The sequence below is a fragment of the Thalassophryne amazonica genome, chromosome 12 (genome assembly GCF_902500255.1).
Source record: "Thalassophryne amazonica chromosome 12, fThaAma1.1, whole genome shotgun sequence".
NCBI classification, from domain to species: Eukaryota; Metazoa; Chordata; class Actinopteri; order Batrachoidiformes; family Batrachoididae; genus Thalassophryne; species Thalassophryne amazonica.
In genome coordinates this window covers 81,674,811-81,696,720 of record NC_047114.1, presented here as the reverse complement: position 1 = coordinate 81,696,720, position 21,910 = coordinate 81,674,811, and the positions used below count along the sequence as shown (strand labels likewise).

At 38.7% G+C, this 21,910-nt stretch overlaps 1 protein-coding gene across 2 annotated transcripts in view; it reads right to left on the bottom strand.

Moving 5' to 3' along the window:
* Positions 1–1,388: 1,388 nt before the first annotated feature.
* cacnb2b (calcium channel, voltage-dependent, beta 2b) overlaps positions 1,389–21,910 on the bottom strand; it is a 102,175-nt gene continuing 81,653 nt past the window's right edge. The window contains exons 10-15 of one of the 2 annotated variants that reach the window (XM_034183443.1): positions 20,876–20,884; positions 19,890–20,041; positions 15,074–15,169; positions 8,649–8,822; positions 6,419–6,440; positions 2,027–2,164 (exon numbers count right to left, since the gene is read on the bottom strand). In XM_034183443.1, the coding sequence (XP_034039334.1) occupies positions 6,435–6,440; positions 8,649–8,822; positions 15,074–15,169; positions 19,890–20,041; positions 20,876–20,884 (437 nt within the window). In that variant the 3' untranslated portion in view covers positions 2,027–2,164; positions 6,419–6,434. Of the gene's footprint in view, positions 2,165–6,418; positions 6,441–8,648; positions 8,823–15,073; positions 15,170–19,889; positions 20,042–20,875; positions 20,885–21,910 lie in introns of both variants that reach the window. The other variant, XM_034183442.1, reaches the window with a different exon arrangement.

Below are 21,910 nucleotides of genomic sequence, written 5' to 3'. Positions count from 1 at the left end.
ACACCAAACACTTCTGTCCATTGACCTCATGACTCCATAAGCTCTTCCCAGAGGTCTCTTTTTTCTCAAAGGCCAAGGACACAGAGAAGTGAATGTCAGTGCCAAGACAAGAGAATGTGTGACTGTGACTTCCCACATACTGTCTGTCCTTCATGTCAATGGGAATATTAAGACCATTTGTAAGTTTAGGACAACATCAAGCATGGCAACAGTTCAGGAAATCGTAATAGAGTATCTACTGGATAAGAGACAAACGCGTATGCAAAGGTGTACATGGAGGTGGTCTGTGAGGCCACTAAATACTTTACTACAAGAGTAAAAACATAAAATCAAAGTGTTCTCTTCATTGTGTATTTTTGCCAAGGGTTGTGTCTCACTTGAACTAGGACTACATTACCCCCTTGATTTCTTGGGCTATGGCTCTATTTCATCCGTATCGGGAAGCTTTCAGAAAAACAGACTCAAATATGGACAAAATTTTATCCATATCATATTTAACGGTGAGCATAAATTAGCCTTAAGACTGATTCAGGGTTGAAAATAAACAAACAGATCTGAGCATATTTCTTCAGATGTTGTAGTACCACTAATACCTATAATTACAAGGTGAGTTGCGAGGATACTTTCATTGCCATTTTAAATATATGGCTAATTATATTCTCCCAGTGCAGCTGCTCCAATAAGTCTCCTTCATTTTCCGTAATAGCAATTAAAAAAAAAAGACTTCTCACAAATAAAGCAATCATCAAAGGTGAGTAGAGCACACAGAGGCTAGATTGGTAACAATGTTTGATATGACCAGGATTTTATTACATTAATAATTTGAGAAGAAGAGACATAGTCACTCAGTTGAAACAAAAATGATCAAATACATTCTTTGTCGCGAATACTGTAAAGTGTATACAGATAAGACTGATCCTGATTGAGTGTGCTGAAAATGCACACAGGTACTGTATATCCATGTGGATTTGATGATTGTACAACAGACAAAAATATAACCACAAATGTAAACAAATGTTTTGCTAAATAAAATGAAAGGGTTTTGAAAAGAAGTCTTACATAGGACCTGAGGATCACTGATGCCAGTGCTGATCCCCTGATTATGTAGCATGAAGCAGATGAGAGTCTACAACTCCAACGGGATGGGACGCCAGTTCGACACAGGTTACTTCCCCAACCAAGGCTGTTACCCATTTACAGCTGGGTGGGCTTGGATGGTGCAGATGAAATGTCTTGTGCAATGAAACAGGTAACGTGACCAGGAATCAAACACAGGTCTACATACTGGTAGCCCAACTCCTTATCCCATTGAGCTCTCTGCGCTTTTTTTTTTGAAAAGGGTCTTGCAAATAAATAAATAAAATATCTGGGAAAAAAAAAGGCAGAATTGATGATGAGAAAAGACGGCTCATTCTACCATCCATTAGTGCATTACAAGTTGAGTAAGGTAAAGTCATGCACCTACAAACAGTAGGAACAACTCTCACGAGTGTATATAGGACGTTCTGTGCCACTGTTATCCATCTCTGTCTCTATTTCGATCCCGGTCCCTGTCTCTGTCTCTATCCCTGTGTCGGTCTCTGTCTCTGTCCCTGTCCCTTCCATGGTAGTGATGATAGTTGTGATGATTGTGTACAGGTTTGTGGTCAGCATGGTGCATTCTTGCCGGAATATGCTGGTGGTGCCGATGGTGCCGGTTGCGTTCATTGTGCTCCTGCTCATAGTCCTCTCTGCCATGAGGCTGGCTGTTTCCACGGTGATGGTGGTGGCGGTGGTGATTGCTATTATGGTATTGGTGGTGACCCTCATCATCTTCTTCCACATCTTCCACCACCTCTTCCATCTCCTTAGGTGGGTGCCTGCGAGGAAGCCTCTGGCTGTGATCTCCTCTCGAGGGCTCCTCCATACCTCCAGAGATTTGGCTGTGCTGAGTTTGACTATGGTGTTCCATCTTTCGGTGATGGTGGTGGTGGTGGTGGTGGTGATGGTGGGTGTGCTGAGGTCTCTTTGATTCAGTCTTCAACATCTGGGCCTCTTCATCCTCTCTTTGACTTTCCTCAGCTCTCTTCTCCTGAACTGGAGCTGAAGGAGAGTCCTGATCTAGATGGTTCTCACGAGAACCTTTCCTCTTCGTTGCTGTTGACTTCTTTTTCTTCTGCTCATCCTGTAACAAGAACACAAAGTCATACGACTGCTCACACACACATATGTGGTAAAGATTCATGGTCTCACACTGAGATGGCCGCATCTTGGCAACTGTGTGGCTAAAAAATACAAAGTGGTACCATGTTCCCTTTTCACAGTACAGCGTCCAGTAACAAACACTGTGATCATATGCCATCCAAGAAGAATCTAATGTGATTATCGCAAGATAAAGAGTGACATCATGGTGTTGAAGTGCAATTGCTGAAATTCAAGCTCAACAGTTAAAGCTAGGGTTGTGCATGGACATTGGTGTTGGGTAGTTTCAATAATAATGGGTTGTACAAATAGCAGAGGTGGGAGTAAGTCACTGTCAAGTCATCATTCTGCAAGTCCCAAGTCAGCTGTCAAACACTTGGTGGTCATTATGACTTGAGACTTGACTTGGGACTTGCTGATTCATGACTTGAGAGTGACTTGATGGTGACTTACTCCCACCTCTGTCTAATAGTGATTCACAGTTGCACCTATCCAAATAACACAGGTGACTATAGAGTTGTCAACATGACAGGAACATAAAAATGTTCAGACAACATGGCAAATGTGTATTACCATAATTTAACCTGTTCTGTTTCCGATTTGGCTCTAATTATTGGAAGGTTTATTTGACATTTATGCATGTCAGGTTGAGATAGGGTTTCTGTTTCATCATAATATCCAGCCTTGCCAGGTCCAGCCTCCATCAAACCAAATGACTCCAACTTTCTCAAAACTTGGTCATTTCTGGAAAAGTGTTAAGGTCGTTTATGGAAATTCTCAGTCCTCCAAGTCATTGTATTCAAATAGGTTGAGTCAACTGGACTTGTTTTGTTCAGCTGACTCAACCTATTTGAATGTGTCACTTTTTTTTTTTCCCCATTTGTCTCACCAAGTTGCAGTGGTGCAGGGTGCCACAGACGTCTTCTGTATCCTTAAGAAAAAAGAAAATGCCATCATACCCAGGCACTCAGGGATTGGCTGGGTGACTCAGGGGTGATAATTCACAGAGCAATTGCTGGTAAATGCGTAAATGCATCCAGCCATCATGTGCCCGCAATGTCAATTAAAGGTAGGACATATATTTTACTGTTCTAAAGTTCAATTTCATCTTGGAATATTGAAGCATTTGCAAACAAACCAAAATAATTGCAAATTTTCATTGTAAGTGACCAAAGCCGGGATCAGTATGGAAGTCAGGCCTGGGAGCACGTATGGATTCCGTGCATCAACGATGCAAAGAAACCACCTTATGTCCTAAATGGTAACCACCCAGGCAGACAACCAGTCTATTACCACCCCTTGAAAGTAGCCAACTATCTGTCAGAACCAGGTCAAATGTGAATGTTCCCTTGGCCTTTTCCAGCCGTTGCCACATAACCCATCTGTCATAGCTGACGTTCCATGACAGTGCAAGTTAACTAGATGCCTTTGGTACTAGGTCTCATCAGAGGATCTTTGGGTACTGCTTGAATAACGTTGTGTCAAAGGAACTGTTATTTAGGGAAAGTTAGATGAGATGTACCATCACATCAGGTCACTGATAAGTGCCCAAGTCTCACAACTATATAGTAAGGGCCCCTTCAGACATAGTGTAAATTTGGTCAATTTGCACATAAAGTGTGCATGAAGCAGGAAGCATGTGCAAAACATGTAGAATCGTAGCTACTTGTTACACCTCGTACACCTGTTGCTCCAAATATTTGTGCACACCAGCGGCTGAAAGACAGAGTGTGCACTGTGCGAGCCCATCGAACCCTCTTGCGGCATGTGGTGGCCAAATCCCAGGTGATACACACGAAACATCTAACACCGCTCAGGTGGCACTTAGAAAATGTGTGGCCATTTGCACTATTAACACGACAACAGTCAGCAGACAATCATTGTCATGCTGGCAGTGAAAATTGTCTACGTGCCCCACGAGCATGGCTGTGGTGTGCGCTGAACTGACAGGAGGCGTGGCCGCCGACAGAAGCGGCTGTGGAGATCTGTCAATCTGGACATCCCAGCCGGACATGTACTGTGTTTGGACGGACATGGACTAACAACTGCCCACTGTGACGCACATGTGTCTGCTTGCTGTCATCACGTGGACATAAATCAAATCAATTTTATTTATATAGCGCCAAATCACAACAAACAGTTGCCCCAAGGTGCTTTATATTGTAAGGCAAAGCCATACAATAATTACGGAAAAACCCCAACGGTCAAAACAACCCCCTGTGAGCAAGCACTTGGCGACAGTGGGAAGGAAAAACTCCCTTTTAACAGGAAGAAACCTCCAGCAGAACCAGGCTCAGGGAGGGGCAGTCTTCTGCTGGGACTAGTTGGTGCTGAGAGAGAGAACCAGGAAAACGACATGCTGTGGAGGGGAGCAGAGATCAATCACTAATAATTAAATGCAGAGTGGTGCATACAGAGCAAAAAGAGAAAGAAACACTCAGTGCATCATGGGAACCCCCCAGCAGTCTAAGTCTATAGCAGCATAACTAAGGGATGGTTTAGGGTCACCTGATCCAGCCCTAACTATAGGCTTTAGCAAAAAGGAAAGTTTTAAGCCTAATCTTAAAAGTAGAGAGCGTGTCTATCTCCCTGATCCGAATTGGGAGCTGGTTCCAGAGGAGAGGAGCCTGAAAGCTGAAGGCTCTGCATCCTATTCTACTCTTACAAACCCTAGGAACTACAAGTAAGCCTGCAGTGTGAGAGCGAAGCGCTCTATTGGGGTGATATGGTACTATGAGGTCCCTAAGATAAGATGGGACCTGATTATTCAGAACCTTATAAGCAGTTTAGCTAATTGGTGTGTGTCCTATAAATACACACATAAATAATAACTTATCGCTGTGGCGACAGACTGCAGCGAGTGAGCATGTGCACACTGCAGCCTATTGACAGGCTGCCCCCAGGTTGAAACGGACTGTCAGATCATAACATGCAGCGGGCGAGCTGACTGTCACATCACTCATGTGAGCTCTGTTCCACATGACGCTGTGTCAGTCCTGTGGTGCGACATCCACAAGACATGCATGTTAGGCAGGACACACGCATGGGCCGGATCAACACGCGGCAGCAAATGTGGACATGCTTCTGAAAAACTGCTTCTCATTCATATCATTTCATGACTGTACATCTGTGACCATGGGTCACCTACAGAGGAACAGAAGGATCATATTTGTATTGCCCGCTTGATATAAGGGATTCAATATAATGAGATGTTTTGATATGGTGTGTTTGTGGTTTTTTTTAAATATGTCCATGTCCTTCCTGATATCAGGCATTTTCATGCACCTTTCACAGGACAGTGATGGTAGCTCAGTTGTAAAGTTTCTGACTGACAATCAGAGCTTTTGGAAAGTGTGGGTTTGAATCCCGTGGGTGACGTATTTTTATTTTTTATTTTTTCACAGCAGCTGCACAATGTGGTTACACATCGCACTGCTGCTGGCACTGTGGTCCTGTGTGCATGAACTGTCACACCGGCATTGTGCATGCCTGCCTTTCGTGGTGCACTCATACAAGCTGTTCCGCCGGAAGTCGCCCTGAGTTGTACCTATTCGCACTATGTGTGAAGGGGCCCTAAGACAGGAAGCACCAGGACCATAAAAACTTTCATCCTCCTGCAAAGGTATCAGCGTTGCCAAACACTTGCATTGACCCAGGTTTTTCCCATGCATTTCTTGATCTCAATTGCCAAGGATCTAGAGACTTGAATATCACTGCCTAGTAGGTGACTTTCTCTACAACTTTGACATATCCACAGCATACAGATACACTTCTGATAGTTGAGTCCTGGAAGTCTTTGAAAGCCTCAAGTATTTCTCAAGTGTTGCAATCAGGGCATACATTGTGTCTGCAAAGATCACAGAGAGCAGCATAATACCCCTGTGGTTGTTGCAATCCAAGCAATCATGCTCTCCTTTCTAGAGTGCGGCAACAAGTGATTTCTTTCAGTCCATGGGGATGATACCCAGCTCTCATATTGAAATAAAGATTGTAGATTACTTGCAATGCCAGAGGAACATTGTCTCCACCTGCCTGGAGGATACAAGTGCAGTTCATTCCAAGTGAATATAGTTTTTAGTTGAATTTGAAAATATCTTAGCATATAGAGAGGAAAATGCTGTTGCAGTTAACAGGGTAATTGACTACAGCAATTTTAATTGACTTTTGTTTGATCAACTAACTGATTTTGGACATGTGCAAACTCAGCTATGTTAGAATCTGAAGACATATCACTCACCAGAGGCCGACCTATCTCATTTCTGCATATTTCCAGTGGAGTGGGATGAAGAGAAATGAAATGAAAACATTACATGAATAAATGGAAACAAATTTGACTCACTATGAGTGGTGGGCACAGATAACCAAAAAACTAACTTCGATAACAGATCATCAGATAACTGAAAAGTTATCTTCGATAAAGATAAAACAAACCACCCAAAAATGTATCAGAAGTTACAGATAACCAATAACAGATAAATTCTAATATTGTTTCTGGTACATTTACAACTACTAATAAAACAAATTTGTTTTAATGCCACAATAGCTTCTAATAATATTAAAAGTAATAACAAACCCAAACAGTGAGACCACACTTTTGTCTTTGAACATTCTGCCCCTGCTGGAAGCACTTGTTTACTACAGAGCTCCCAGTACAGAGGCACTCTGAGAGCAGCCATAAAGCCAACTCTCTATCAGTCACAATGCTCCGGGTCAGGCAGAGGTCTTGAAAAATAAAGTCATGCTGACTTATGGTTTTGATTTATAAATAACATTAATACTGACAGAATAACTCCATTAATGTCAATTCTGTCATTTGTACAAAGTTAAAATATAGCATATATCTTTTAATGTTGAATAATGCACTAATTCTGAGGTTTTGTAACAAACACAGACAGATCGCAAAGAATTCTGGGTAAAAGTGCCTCTGTTAAACACTGATTGGTTCAGTCATTCATTATGGAAACCAACACGTTAATGTGATGTCTGTCGTGTGTTGGTGTTTACAGATAAATGTGCTTTTGTAAAATATTCCATTTTTTTTATTTGTAAAAACAGGCATTTTTTACGGAGCCCTGGAAGTGTCATCGCAAAATGTTTTGCATGTGGAGAGAATGTGCGCACGTTTTATGATGTTGTAAAATGTGCTTTACACTGTGCGAGATTAATTTTTTGGACCGAGTTTCAGGTTAATCATGCATCCTGCATCATGTAGTGTACATGGAGTAACAAGCTGCGTTTAACATCTCAGGACCACCTCCTGATCGCCGATCGTATGGTCCAATGAAAATCAAACCTGTTTGATATTATTCTGGTCAGCCGTTGTGAGGGTATCCTGCTGCTGAAGAGCTATAAGCATCTAACCGCTCGCACTGCGCCTGTGCAAACACCGCAGAGCTGTCTTGTAATGTTATTTATTTTATTTTTTTTTTGCTGTTGTTTTGTTTTGTTTTTGAACTTCATTTGTAAAAAAAAAAAAAAAAGCCATTTGCAAAGCCAAAAAGTTGATTTGGTGCCCAGACGCTTAGTACTTAGGGCGAATACTGCCATGAACACTACTGGCCAGTAGATGGCAGTAGAGGCCTTGAAAACAAAATTCCAGATAATCCCTGTCTGCTACATTTAAAATGCGTGGAATTTAACAAACGCAAATACAATAACGTCTATAAACCCAGAGAATATATTCACGAGAGTTTTAGGCACTAGAGTTTAATGCTGTTGTCCGTGGAGCCTGAACGGAGTGTCTGAAATGCATTTGTCCTGTTGTGAATGTACTGAGATTACATCATCCTACCCATAATGTACTGCTGGGGACTGCATGTGCTCATAAAACCTTAAAAATTAGCACATTACTTTAAAACTAAAACATATATCTGATAGTTTCACTTTATAAAACTTCAGACATGACAGTAATTTTAAATAACTTGTCCAAAATTAGTTTGGTTAAAATTTGAACCATAAGTTAAAAATGTATGCCTCTGGATGACTTTAGGTGATTTTGCTAGCATATAGGTACAGTGTTAAAGGAAATAATTGTTTTTTTTTTTTTTTTTTGGTCATTTTACCTTTGTCTACAGAGAATACAGATGCTTTTTATAGAAGCAGCTTTTTTCTGTTAGCAGAGGATATAATTGTCCATCTGTTACAAAACTTTTAACAGACAACTGATTTTAAATTTAAAAAATGCTTGTTGCTGTTCAGCTTTGTTTACTTTATTGGTCTAAAAGTTACCGGACAAAAATAGATAATTGGTCCGATAATGGTTTTTAAAGTTATCTACAAAGATAATCCGATAATGAAAACATTATCTTCGATAATTATCTGTTATCGGATTATTGGAAGTGTGACCACCACTGCTCACTATACAAAATATTCTACAATAAGCAGACCAACAGTATAAAACATTTCTACACAGATGAGGTGAGATGAGAGACATTATGTTGCATTTTCATATATTCTCCTTTTTTTACCGCTTTGGCTGAAGGACTTTTAGATAGTGTGTTCTCTGCCAGCTGGGCCACCAGGGCATTGGCAGGCTCCATCTCTGGTGGATGAGTAGCTCTCCAGTAGGACTCCAGATAATCTGCGATGTGCTCACATGCATCGGTTAGTTGGTTCTCATCTAAAATGACATCAAACATTTCCTAGAGAAAATGGAAGAAATGAAGAAAAGATGAAAGAAAAATTCTGATGTATTACAATATGTATTTTAAGATTTTTGCCGAGATGTTTCACCCCTATTCCACAGGGCACCATTTCGCTATGATTGACCACATTCCAAAAAAAAAAAGTACAAAAAGGGGTGAAATGTCTTCATCGACTTGCCTCCTAACAACTGGGTTATAAAATGCAGACCTGGCAAGCTGCCAGAAAACAAAAGTAAGGCGCTGCGCCCTTGGCCCCTACTGCTACAAACGCTGCTTCGGCTTCAAATTTTTACCCTGATGGAGCATGATCAAACAAGTTTCAAGCCTTACTCACTAGGAATACCCCATTTAAAGACGTTCAAACATGACTAAAGCTGTTAAGACGACCAACACCTGGAAGGTACCAATGATGTTGTGAATCGGGATAAAATTTTAGAACGGTTCGAAAATTTTACCTCAACTTCAAATCTGGTGCAGATGATGGCTGTAACTACTATGCATACCAATTTTGTTCAAGATTGACGAAGACAGGTCAAGAAGTTAATATGATGCTTCAAAATACACCCCAATTTGCTATTCGGGATGCAACGGGAAGGAACGCCGCTCTGTGGAATAGCGCCATTAGCTGTTTGAGCACGAGATCGTAAGCACCAGCACAAGCCATTAACAAATGAACTAGTCCGTGGGCTAGGGTGGGTTATCGTGCACCCCCCCCCCCCCCCCCCCAGGACTCATCGCCATTGGTTTTTTTGATGCTCTAGGGTATATAAAAGAAGACTAAAGACGTTAACAGTGAAAATTTTGGGATGCAACCACCCTTCTGATAGAAATTCTAGAGTAACCCTCAAGAGATTACCCAAAAATGCAAAAATGTGTGTTTTTTAAACCTAACATTGTAGCTTCCTCATACCTTTATTGTTAACAGCAGCAAAAAAATGTTGATTTGCCTCTATGTGGACACCTTTTGGATGTACAAAACAACAAACTAAATTTAAAAATCTCATCTACTTAAAACACAGTAGGTGTTTTACAAAATACTGTCTATTCGTTAACTTATAGTTGCAGTTTTGACAAAAATATAACCAAAAGTTTTTTTGGCAGCTACTTGTACCTACAATTTGGGATTTTATTGATTTTAGATCTTGAGTACAATGTCTTGGGAACAATTTAAGCCATCAATGACTTTCCTGTGATGTATTTTGACACATTTACAGCCAATATGCAAACCACACCCCCATTCTGGTTTTTACAGTAAACTATTATCATATCACAAATAAGCCTATTTTGGTGAACTCTGGTATAAACTTTTTATTACTGTTGTTCTGATCACTTTATAAATGACAAAACCATTCAAATGAAAAGCATTTATCAACAAATTAAATATGGCTGCCATGTAAATACAGATTATTTATTATATTGACAATAGCTTTTAATAGACAGAGGTTCTGTGTAAGTAATATCAGACGTTTTACATCCTGACAATAGAGCATTGTGTTTGTATCTCTTACTCTAAACACTATGCTGCCCACAATTAAAGTGAATACAGCTGCATAAAAGGTTACTGAACAAAATGCTATGGTAACTATAAAAAATAGAACATAATTATTATACAGTAGTTACACATATGAATAAAAGCATGACTTGGGCAAAACTACATTAATCATAAAGATCTTCAAAGTCATCATATGCCTCTTCTTGTGCCTGGTCAATATCTTCATCAGAGTCACTAGTGTTTTCATCAATATAAATGTCTACAAGACTTTTTGGCAGTATTTCCTCATCAGTCCACAGAGGCTCACTTCCTCCCTACCAAAGTAGCCTGTGGCAGCATGTAAAGAGGGTAAACTACCAAGTTGGCATTTGGAAAAAGTCACACATTTCATTGCCTGAATTACCAACCCCTTCTGAAGCAAACGGCTGGGAGATGAAAGATGGGCATTTGGAGCCTCTGTGGACTGATGAGGAAATACTGCCAAAAAGTCTTGTAGACATTTATATTGATGAAAACACTAGTGACTCTGATGAAGATATTGACCAGGCACAAGAAGAGGCATATGATGACTTTGAAGATCTTTATGATTAATGTAGTTTTGCCCAAGTCATGCTTTTATTCATATGTGTAACTACTGTATAATAATTATGTTCTATTTTTTATAGTTACCATAGCATTTTGTTCAGTAACCTTTTATGCAGCTGTATTCACTTTAATTGTGGGCAGCATAGTGTTTAGAGTAAGAGATACAAACACAATGCTCTATTGTCAGGATGTAAAACGTCTGATATTACTTACACAGAACCTCTGTCTATTAAAAGCTATTGTCAATATAATAAATAATCTGTATTTACATGGCAAGCATATTTAATTTGTTGATAAATGCTTTTCATTTGAATGGTTTTGTCATTTATAAAGTGATCAGAACAGCAGTAATAAAAAGTTTATACCAGAATTCACCAAAATAGGCTTATTTGTGATATGATAATAGTTTACTGTAAAAACCAGAATGGGGGTGTGGTTTGCATATTGGCTGTAAATGTGTCAAAATACATGACAGGAAAGTCATTGATGGCTTAAATTGTTCCCAAGACATTGTACTCAAGACCTAACATCAATAAAATCCCAAATTGTAGGTACAAGTAGCTGCCCAAAAACATTTGGGTTATATTTTTGTCAAAACTGCAACTATAAGTTAACGAATAGACAGTATTTTGTATAACACCTACTGTGTCTTAGGTAGATGAGATTTTTAAATTTAGTTTGTTGTTTTGTACATCCAAAAGGTGTCCACATAGAGGCAAATCAACATTTTTTTTCCCTGCTGTTAACAATAAAGGTATGAGGAAGCGACAATGTTAGGTTTAAAAAACACACATTTTTATATTTTTGGGTAATCTCTTGAGGGTTACTCTAGAATTTCTATCAGAAGGGTGGTTGCATCCCAAAATCTTCACTGTTAACGTCTTTAGTCTTCTTTTATATACCCTAGAGCATCAAAAAACACCAATGGCGATGAGTCCTGGGGGTGGTGCATGGTAACCTACCCTAGCCCACGGACTAAACCATTAGCATGTGTTCTTTATTTGTTAATGCAGTATTTGTTAGAGAATGCCTGCAGTCTGCATTAGGGTGCACCAGTGTACGAGGTAAATTAGTGGGACAAGAGTTAGATGGCCAGTCCATCTACCTCTGTCTGTCCATGGGCAAGACATTTCAGCTGCACTGCCCTGATACATTCATCTGTCAATGGATATTCTGTCAACTGCTTCATGTTACAGAGTCCATTTGTAAACACTGAGACCTATGGGCCTCAGGGCCTATTTTGGATTTTTAAAAAGTCTTTGAAAGCTGAGCTGACTAGAGTGGTGAACAATGCTTTGCTGGCTATATCTACTGATTCAGCACCAGTGTTATGGCTATAAGCTCTGAGTGCTGCTTTTAATACAGTAGGTCGGTATGTTGTTTAGCATTTTTAGTGAAATACTCTCATAGATGAGGTCTTACCTGTGTCTATATATTAATTTTTTACATTGAAGTATGAAGTACCTCCGTGTTGGACTTCCCATGAGATTAACATTCACTATATGCTGATGATACACACATGTGCATGCCTGATTTGGAGATAATGTTTGTCAGGAGGCTTGCTTGGCTGCAATGTAATACTGGATGTCATCTAATTGTTTGCTTTGGAATAGTGATAAAACTGAGATGATGGTAATTGGCCCTGCTAGACAGAGACATTTGGCACTTTACACCAACTCTCAGTGAATTTTACTTATTCTTGCCGTAATGTGGTCCCTAATTGATCTGAGGAGAAAGCTGGTGCCAAATGGCTGGACTAACAATAAGAGCACTTCAAACTGTTTGTGATTCAATCAGAGCCTTTATTAAGTCTGAAACAAATTCATTTTTGTACAATAATAAATGGACATAACTGAAATCTGGTTAAAATGGTGGTTCACTGACAAAATGTAATTCTGTCATATTACAAAGATTGCCAGCAAAATAATAAAACGTGTCCTCCAAAAGTATTGGAATTCACGTTGATCTCAGACACAAGTATCTTTGTGTAGCACAAACAAAAGGGGAAGGGGCAGGGCTGTTGGCCATCATATAAACAGAAATTAAAATTTGCAGCCCTAAATTTCCATGGAATGGAAGTAATGCATCACAAAATTAAACCCATTTTCTAGGAGTGTAACAATTAAATGCCATAAATTGGCTATCATTTTTTTTTTTTTTTACTAATACATAAGAACTGTATCAATACATCTATGCATGGACCAATACATCAAACTAAATGTACTATGAACTAATTGATGCCTTTATTTTAACATTATGAATTGGTTGAATGAAAGAAAAATGATTTGATGTGCCCTCCAAAAGTATTGGAACACTTGGCATTTCACATATTAAAACGTTTTATGCCATTTCAAAGAAAATAAATAAATAAATAAATACAGAAACTTTTCTAAAATTATCTTCCTTAAACTCAAACTGAAAGCAAATCTCTACAACTTGATATAAATTAACTAAAAAATATAAAAGCCAAGATGATGGGCTGCATCAATAATGGAACGCTTTGGTATTATACCTGTAAATAATCTGTGTTATTGCCAGGATTTTCTTAAAAAGAAGACCTGAAAGTTCAGCTACAATTTGTCAGAAGGTACATCTGAGATGCAAGCTTAGATATGATGTTTTGGTGAAAGAAAATCCTCCTCTATACCACTTCACGAAGCTGTATAACTGGGGATACAAAATGCAAAACATGCACTGTGCACAATTTCTCCAATCACAGCCAGAGAAGCCTATAACTTCTTCTGGGTTGTCTGGGTGTCTTTTCTCACTTTTCTCCTTCTTGCACAGTCACTCAGTTTTTGAGAACTGTCTACTCCACACAGATTTACCACATACTCTGGTAGTGCCATACTGTTTGTATTACTTCATAACTGATGTAAATAAAGTCCAAGACACATATACAGCTTTGCTGCAGCTAATGGGGATCCAAATAAATAAAGAATCATATTCAGTGACTTGGAAATGTTCATGTATCCATCCCCTGACTTGTCTGAAGAAAACTGACAATAAAACGGAGTATTAGCAGGAATGATACTAAAGCGTTCCATTACTTATGCCGTCCATCATCTTGGCTTTTCTATTTTTTTTTATTTATTTATATCGTAGAGATTTACTTTTTGTTTGAGGGAGATCATTTTAGAAAATTTTAAATTTCTTATATTTGAAATGGCATTAACAAATTAAAACGTGTGAAAAACCAAGTGTTCCAATGCTTTTGGAGTCGACTGTATATATTTTTGACTGCTACTTCAGATTCTGCAACCTTTGTGATACTCTATTGAAACATGGTCACAGGAACATTTCACTTTGCAAGCTAAAAACAAATTCACCTTGTCCGAGAGTTGCATACGCAACAACAGATAAATGTACCCATTTGAATTTTACATTTGGTTTATAATTTGTTAATGATGTGATACTGTTTTAGAATGGAAAAGATATGCTTTGTTAATTACGCTATGATACAACAGCTGGCTTCTTGTTCTGGCCTTCACCTATGCTGTGCTTTTGGCAACTGTAGGTGGTGCTGCCCCCAGTGGGTGAACGAAAGGTGAGCAGAGGCAGTGTCAGTGTGCTGCGGCACAGCAACAAAAATCTGAAGAAAGACAGTTTATATATATATATATATATATATATATATATATATATATATATATATATATATATATATATATGAATGTAAGTATGTGTATTGGATGGCATTGTAGTAACCCAAATCACATCAGTTCAAATTGTATAAAATAAAACAAATTCTAAGACTGACACAGCCAGGATCTTAAAAGCAATCTGGGTTAATGCATTTTTTTTTCTCCTGACACTGAGTGGCAGAGGTAGAATGAGCCTTAAAAATAAACCTCTCAAGATAATCAGATAATGCTTTCTGCTCTGCACTGAGACATACATAAGGAGTACAAGCACTTTTAGATGAACATTCAAAGACTCACAGATCTGTGAACTGTAGAATTTGTGAAAGATTCAAATCAGCTGAGAAAAATCTTCAGATAGAACGATACTGTCGGGTATTATGTTCCTCCAGTTTGCAAGTGAGTGTTAGTGTTTAACCAATTCACCAACCGAGACAAAACCTACAGTGTAATGTTGTACAACCAATCATCTTTCATTTATTAAAGGAAGAACAATAATTTGTACACATTGACCACTAGGTGGAGCTCACCGGTGGGCATTGGGCAAGTTTGTCTGCTGCCACCAGCTGAACGTTGAGATGTTTGGTCTGAGACTTCCCTCTAGTCTTGATCAGTCTGGTTAAAACCTACACAGCCGTACAGAAGAGAAGCAGAGGAATACACACAGTCCATAGGTCAAGCAAATTTTTGGTACCACTAGTCTGTGTATACCATAGTATATTAGCCTAACTCAAAATGTGTAGCTATATCCAGGCCAGCTCACGTAAAGATTACACGGGGCAAAATTTAAACATGTTCCATTTTTTTTAAAGTATACCTTGTTATATTTACATATTAGACCATATTATTTGTATGATGAGAGAGATTCCAAAATAGTATAGTTTGTAAAAACAGCAAAAATGATGATTTCAAATTGTCCAGAGCCAAAAAAAAAATTATAATTGATTTGGCTTTTGCTAAAAGTCAAATCAAATCAAATCAATTTTATTTATATAGCGCTAAATCACAACAAACAGTTACCCCAAGGCGCTTTATATTGTAAGGCAAAGCCATACAATAATTACGGAAAAACCCCAACGGTCAAAACGACCCCCTGTGAGCAAGCACTTGGCTACAGTGGGAAGGAAAAACTCCCTTTTAACAGGAAGAAACCTCCAGCAGAACCAGGCTCAGGGAGGGGCAGTCTTCTGCTGGGACTGGTTGGGGCTGAGGGAGAGAACCAGGTAAAAGACATGCTGTGGAGGGGAGCAGAGATCAATCACTAATGATTAAATGCAGAGTGGTGCATACAGAGCAAAAAGAGAAAGAAACACTCAGTGCATCATGGGAACCCCCCAGCAGTCTAAGTCTATAGCAGCATAACTAAGGGATGGTTCAGGGTCACCTGATCCAGCCCTAACTATAAGCTTTAGCAAAAAGGAAAGTTTTAAGCCTAATCTTAAAAGTAGAGAGGGTGTCTGTCTCCCTGATCTGAATTGGGAGCTGGTTCCACAGGAGAGGAGCCTGAAAGCTGAAGGCTCTGCCTCCCATTCTACTCTTACAAACCCTAGGAACTACAAGTAAGCCTGCAGTCTGAGAGCGAAGTGCTCTATTGGGGTGATATGGTACTACGAGGTCCCTAAGATAAGATGGGACCTGATTATTCAAAACCTTATAAGTAAGAAGAAAAATTTTAAATTCTATTCTAGAATTAACAGGAAGCCAATGAAGAGAGGCCAATATGGGTGAGATATGCTCTCTCCTTCTAGTCCCTGTTAGCACTCTAGCTGTAGCATTTTGAATTAACTGAAGGCTTTTCAGGGAACTTTTAGGACAACCTGATAATAATGAATTACAATAGTCCAGCCTAGAGGAAATAAATGCATGAATTAGTTTTTCAGCATCACTCTGAGACAAGACCTTTCTAATTTTAGAGATATTGCGTAAATGCAAAAAAGCAGTCCTACATATTTGTTTAATATGCGCTTTGAATGACATATCCTGATCAAAAATGACTCCAAGATTTCTCACAGTATTACTAGAGGTCAGGGTAATGCCATCCAGAGTAAGGATCTGGTTAGACACCATGTTTCTAAGATTTGTGGGGCCAAGTACAATAACTTCAGTTTTATCTGAGTTTAAAAGCAGGAAATTAGAGGTCATCCATGTCTTTATGTCTGTAAGACAATCCTGCAGTTTAGCTAATCGGTGTGTGTCCTCTGGCTTCATGGATAGATAAAGCTGGGTATCATCTGCGTAACAATGAAAATTTAAGCAATGCCGTCTAATAATACTGCCTAAGGGAAACGTATAAAGTGAATAAAATTGGTCCTAGCACAGAACCTTGTGGAACTCCATAATTAACCTTAGTCTGTGAAGAAGATTCCCCATTTACATGAACAAATTGTAATCTATTAGATAAATATGATTCAAACCACCGCAGCGCAGTGCCTTTAATACCTATGGCATGCTCTAATCTCTGTAATAAAATTTTATGGTCAACAGTATCAAAAGCAGCACTGAGGTCTAACAGAACAAGCAGTTCTGTTAGACCTCAGTTAGAAAAGTGATACAAATTATTGTTGGTACTAATAGAATTTGTTTTTTTTTGTTTTTTTTGCACCATTTGTTCAGCTTTGTAGTGGCTTTCAGTTTTATTTTAAAATACAGCCATTGTCTGTAAATTGTAATAAACCACCTGCTTTAGGTGTTATGCCTATAATGACAAATAATTTATTTATTAAATGTATTAATTTATTAATTAAATAACACAAAAAGTACTATTTTTATATGATTTTCAGCTTTCTTATATTACAAAGAAATTTTGGTTAAATTTACAGTAATTATCTATAATTAAATATGTATCTCTTTATATAATGTTTGTGGCCATGTTAACACGAACATTGTTTTCATTGTAATTTTAAGGTTGCGGAACTGTTAATGCTATAGTTTATTGAAGATATTTGAGCATTAGAATTTGGGAACCATCTGTAAAGTAACAGTTTCTCTATAAAACCTACGATGAAAATTTATGTAAAACTATTATTTTTGTCCCCACTTCATTTGAATTTTACTTTTCTATACCCGATACTCCAAATAAGGATCACAGGAGAACTGGAGCCTATACCATCTGCCAATGGGCAAAAGGTGGGGTACACCCTGGACACTCGGAGGGAACCCACGCAAACATGTAAACTCCAAACACTGTTGCTGAGAGGCAACAGTGGCAACCACCCACCAGTTTTTGTTTGGCAGATATTGTCACCAGTAATTTGACTTTTTGGAGGTCACATGGACACTGGATCGTTGTTTGCATGTTATTTGGTGACATAATTCAAAAAAGCAAAAACTGTTCCCTTTTTCCAATTCTATTAGCTCAAACAATAGGCATCACTTTATGCCAATTAATTTTTAACACCTGGACAAGCTCAAATTGACGATTATGACTGTTTCCTCTTTTACCTCATAACTCTATACTTTTTAGCTGTAGATGGGGAAAAAATGAATCTTTTTTGAATCATTATGATCAGTCAAATAATGTGGCATACAGTGCATCCAGAAAGGATTAACAGCGCTGCAGTCGTTCCACATTTTGTTACGTTACAACCATATTCCATAATTCATTTTTTCCTCAAAATTCTACACACAACACCCCATAATGACACAATTTTTTTTGTTGCAAATTTATTAAAAAAGCAAACAAAGAAATCACATGTATATAACTTTTCACAGTCTTTGCCATGAAGCTCAAAATTGAGCTCAGGTGCATCCTGATTCCACTGATCATCCTCGCAATGTTTCTACAGCTTAATTGGAGTCCACCTGGGGTAAATGTAGTTGATTGGACATGATTTGGAAAGGCACACACCTGTCTACATATAAGGTCCCAAAGCTGACAGTGCCTTCATAGCACAAACCAAGCATGAAGACAAAGCAACTGTCTGTAGACACAAATCTGGGGAAGGGTACGAAAACATTTCTGCTGCTTTGAAGGTCCTAATGAGTACAGTGGCCTCCATCATCTGTAAATGGTAGAAGTTTGGATCCACCAGGACTCTTCCAAGAGCTGGCCGCCCGTCTAAACTGAGAGATTGTGGAGAAGGGCCTTAGTCAGGGAGGTGACTAAGAATCTGACAATCAATTTGTCAGAGTTCCCGCATTCCTCTGTGGAGAGAAGAGAACCTTCCAGAAGGACAACCATCTCTGCAACAATCCATCAATCAGGTCTGTATGGCAGAGTGGCTAGATGGAAGCCACTCCTTAGGAAAAGGCACATGGCAGCCCACCTGGATTTTAAAAAAGGCACCTGAAGGACTCTCAGACTATGAGAAACAAAATTCTCTGGTCTGATGAGACAAAGATTGAACTTATTGGCGTTAATGCCAGGCGTCATGTTTGGAGGAAACCAGGCACCATCTCTACAGTGAAACGTGGTGGTAGGGGATGTTTTCAGTGGCAGGAACTGGAAGACTAGTCAGGATTGAGGGAAAGATGAATGCAGCAATGTACAGAGACATCCTGGATGAAAACCTGCTCCAGAGCACTCTTGAATTCAGGACAACTCTGTGAATGTCCTTGAGTGGCCCAGCCAGAGCTCAGACCTGAATCTGATTGAACATCTCTGGAGAGATCTGAAAATGGCTGTGCACCGACGCTCCCCATCCAACCTGATGGAGTTTGAGAGGTGCTGCAAAAAGGAATGGACAAAATGGCCCAAAGATAGGTGCACCAAGCTTGTGGCATCATGTTCAAGAAGACTTGAGGCTGTAATTGCTGCCAAAGGTTCATCAACAAAGTATTGAGCAAAGGGTGTGAATACTTACGTACACGTGATTTCTTAGTTTTTTATTTTAAATAAATTTGAAAAAATTTCAAAAAAGCTTTTTTTCATCTTGTCATTATGGGGTGTTGTGAGTAGAATCTTGAGGGAAAAATATATTTACTTCCTTTTGGAATAAGGCTGTAACATAACAAAATGTGGGAAAAGTGAAGCGCTGTGAATATTTCCAGATGCACCGTACTCATCAACAGAGCTGGAGCATTTTTAAATTTTCACCCCTGTGTAATTTTCAAGTGATCCCTACCTGGCTACAGAGAGCACAGTGGGAAGGCCACCATAATATATTTGTGTCATCCATAGTATATTAAGGTTTGATTGTCAGTGTTGTTTTGTCCCCTTAGGCAACACCGTCATAGATTATCTGCTGCTGGTATTTTAGTGAGTAATTATGGACACAAAACAAGCAAATCATTTCCAAAATTACCCCAAGTATGTGACTCGCACAATGGTGACTACAGAAGGTTTCATACCACCAAAACAAGTTGTTTGTTTTGGTTTAAATATAGATCTTTTTGAAAGACATTTACCTTTGGTGAGGAGATCTTGACATAGACAAGAATGGGCGCCAGTGAGGTTTTTGACACCTGGAGAGGATGGTTGACCGTGTCTGCATCCAGGATGACCAGCTGCAAGCTGCGGGCCAGCTCAAAGATACGCTCCACCTCACCTTGAATCTGAGCTGCAAGAACAGACCAAAGGAAGTAACTCCTACTGGAATCTGGGATTTTGATATCATGCACCATGTGCCCTCACTCAACATCAGATGACATATTTCAGTGAAACCTCTTTGCCACTGTACATGCATCAAGAACTAGAAATATGAAGACCATGTAGGAGCAATGCTGAGAGATCCAGGTCAAGTTAGTGCTTGAAATATTAGTTGAAGTTCTTTATATATATATATATATATATATATATATATATATTTATTCTAAAAATTGTTAAATACAATTTACAAATTGCAGGAGAGCAACTGAATAAACTTGTTTTTCACTTTAAGGAAAGCATTTTTAAAAAAAAGGTAAAACACACATTTTACTTGTGCGTGCGCACACACACACACACACATATATATATAATTATTAGTTATTTAGGTATGAAGTAAATTTTCTTTTAAATTTCACACATTAAATTTGCCTGCAGTTTTCCACAATCTCATAATTTTGAGACATAAAAGACGATAGCATTTTTTGTGCCCCAGTTATCATGCCAACAAATGGAAGGAAGCGGGCTCATTTATCAGTCTATTCACTCATTATATTTACAGCATTGATACCTAGGCTTTTGCCTGAGCCTAGGAATAATGGAAAACACAGGAGATAAGATTTTTGAACTTCAGTTACCAATATAATACAAAAAATACATTCGCATTATATTGCACATGTCACAAATTAACAAACACAGTATATATACACTGTATGCACACACACATATAACAATTATGTCAAAAATTTCTGATTAAGATGGAAGTTGGAGCATTAGATGAACCATCAAGTTTTTGAGTCATACATACCAGCAGCATCTGGGAGACAGCAATAAAAAAAAAGACAGAGACAACCATAAATCTTATCCGCCTTCTATTTGTTCTCCATCCATTCCTCTTCTAATGACAGGCACATTCACAAACGCTCATTATCTCTGAGACAACGACAGCAAATGTGCCATAAACTCATAATTTTTCCTGTCAGTGACATAAATGTAGCACATTTAACCTCAGATAGGATTGTTGTTTTGATCTAATTAAAGGGCAACTCCAGATTTTCAACCAGGGCCTTATTTTTAGACGTAAATCGCCTTGGAGAAAAGTGATTTTAAGCAGTCCAGTATTGGGCATTGAGGCTAAACAACTATGCACAAGACAAGTTAAAACTGTCAAAAGTTAAACTGCTTATTGGCGAAAATGTCAATGCAAGTGGAGCCAATCTCGACAGAGGTACACGCGTGCATGTTTGCTTCTGTAATTGTAAAGAAACTTGAAAGTAACTGATTACACAGATTGCATCTTAAGGTACCTTGAATTGGATACGCGCACTGGTATGCAATCTGTAAACTCATTGTAACTGATTGTAAAAACTGTGCGCGGCTGCGTGCAAGTGTGCAAAGAAAATTTTGAAATGTTTAAAATCTCTGGCACACATTAAATTTGTGAACTACATGTGAACATAGTGCAAATAATTCAAAAACACTGTGTCACTGCGTCAGCGCAGCACATCACAGCACAGCTAATCTGAGCAATTATGACGAGATGTTAAATCTATAATAAACATAATTTTACAGATACTCCTAAGAAGGAATGAAAATGCAACTGTTTACCAAGCCATTACAATATAAATATTATAAAGAATTACCTCCGAGACGATTCCAAATGTGTTCTCCACGTTATGATGCGCACAAGAAAAGCTGCAGTGACAGAAAATTCCTCTGTGATTCCAGAGTGATTAGAGGTGGTTTCATCAGCAAAATTATGAGAGCAAATGATTAATCTGCTACAAAATAATTATTTTACACATAGTACAAATTTGGTCGATTTGCGCATAAAGTGCGCATG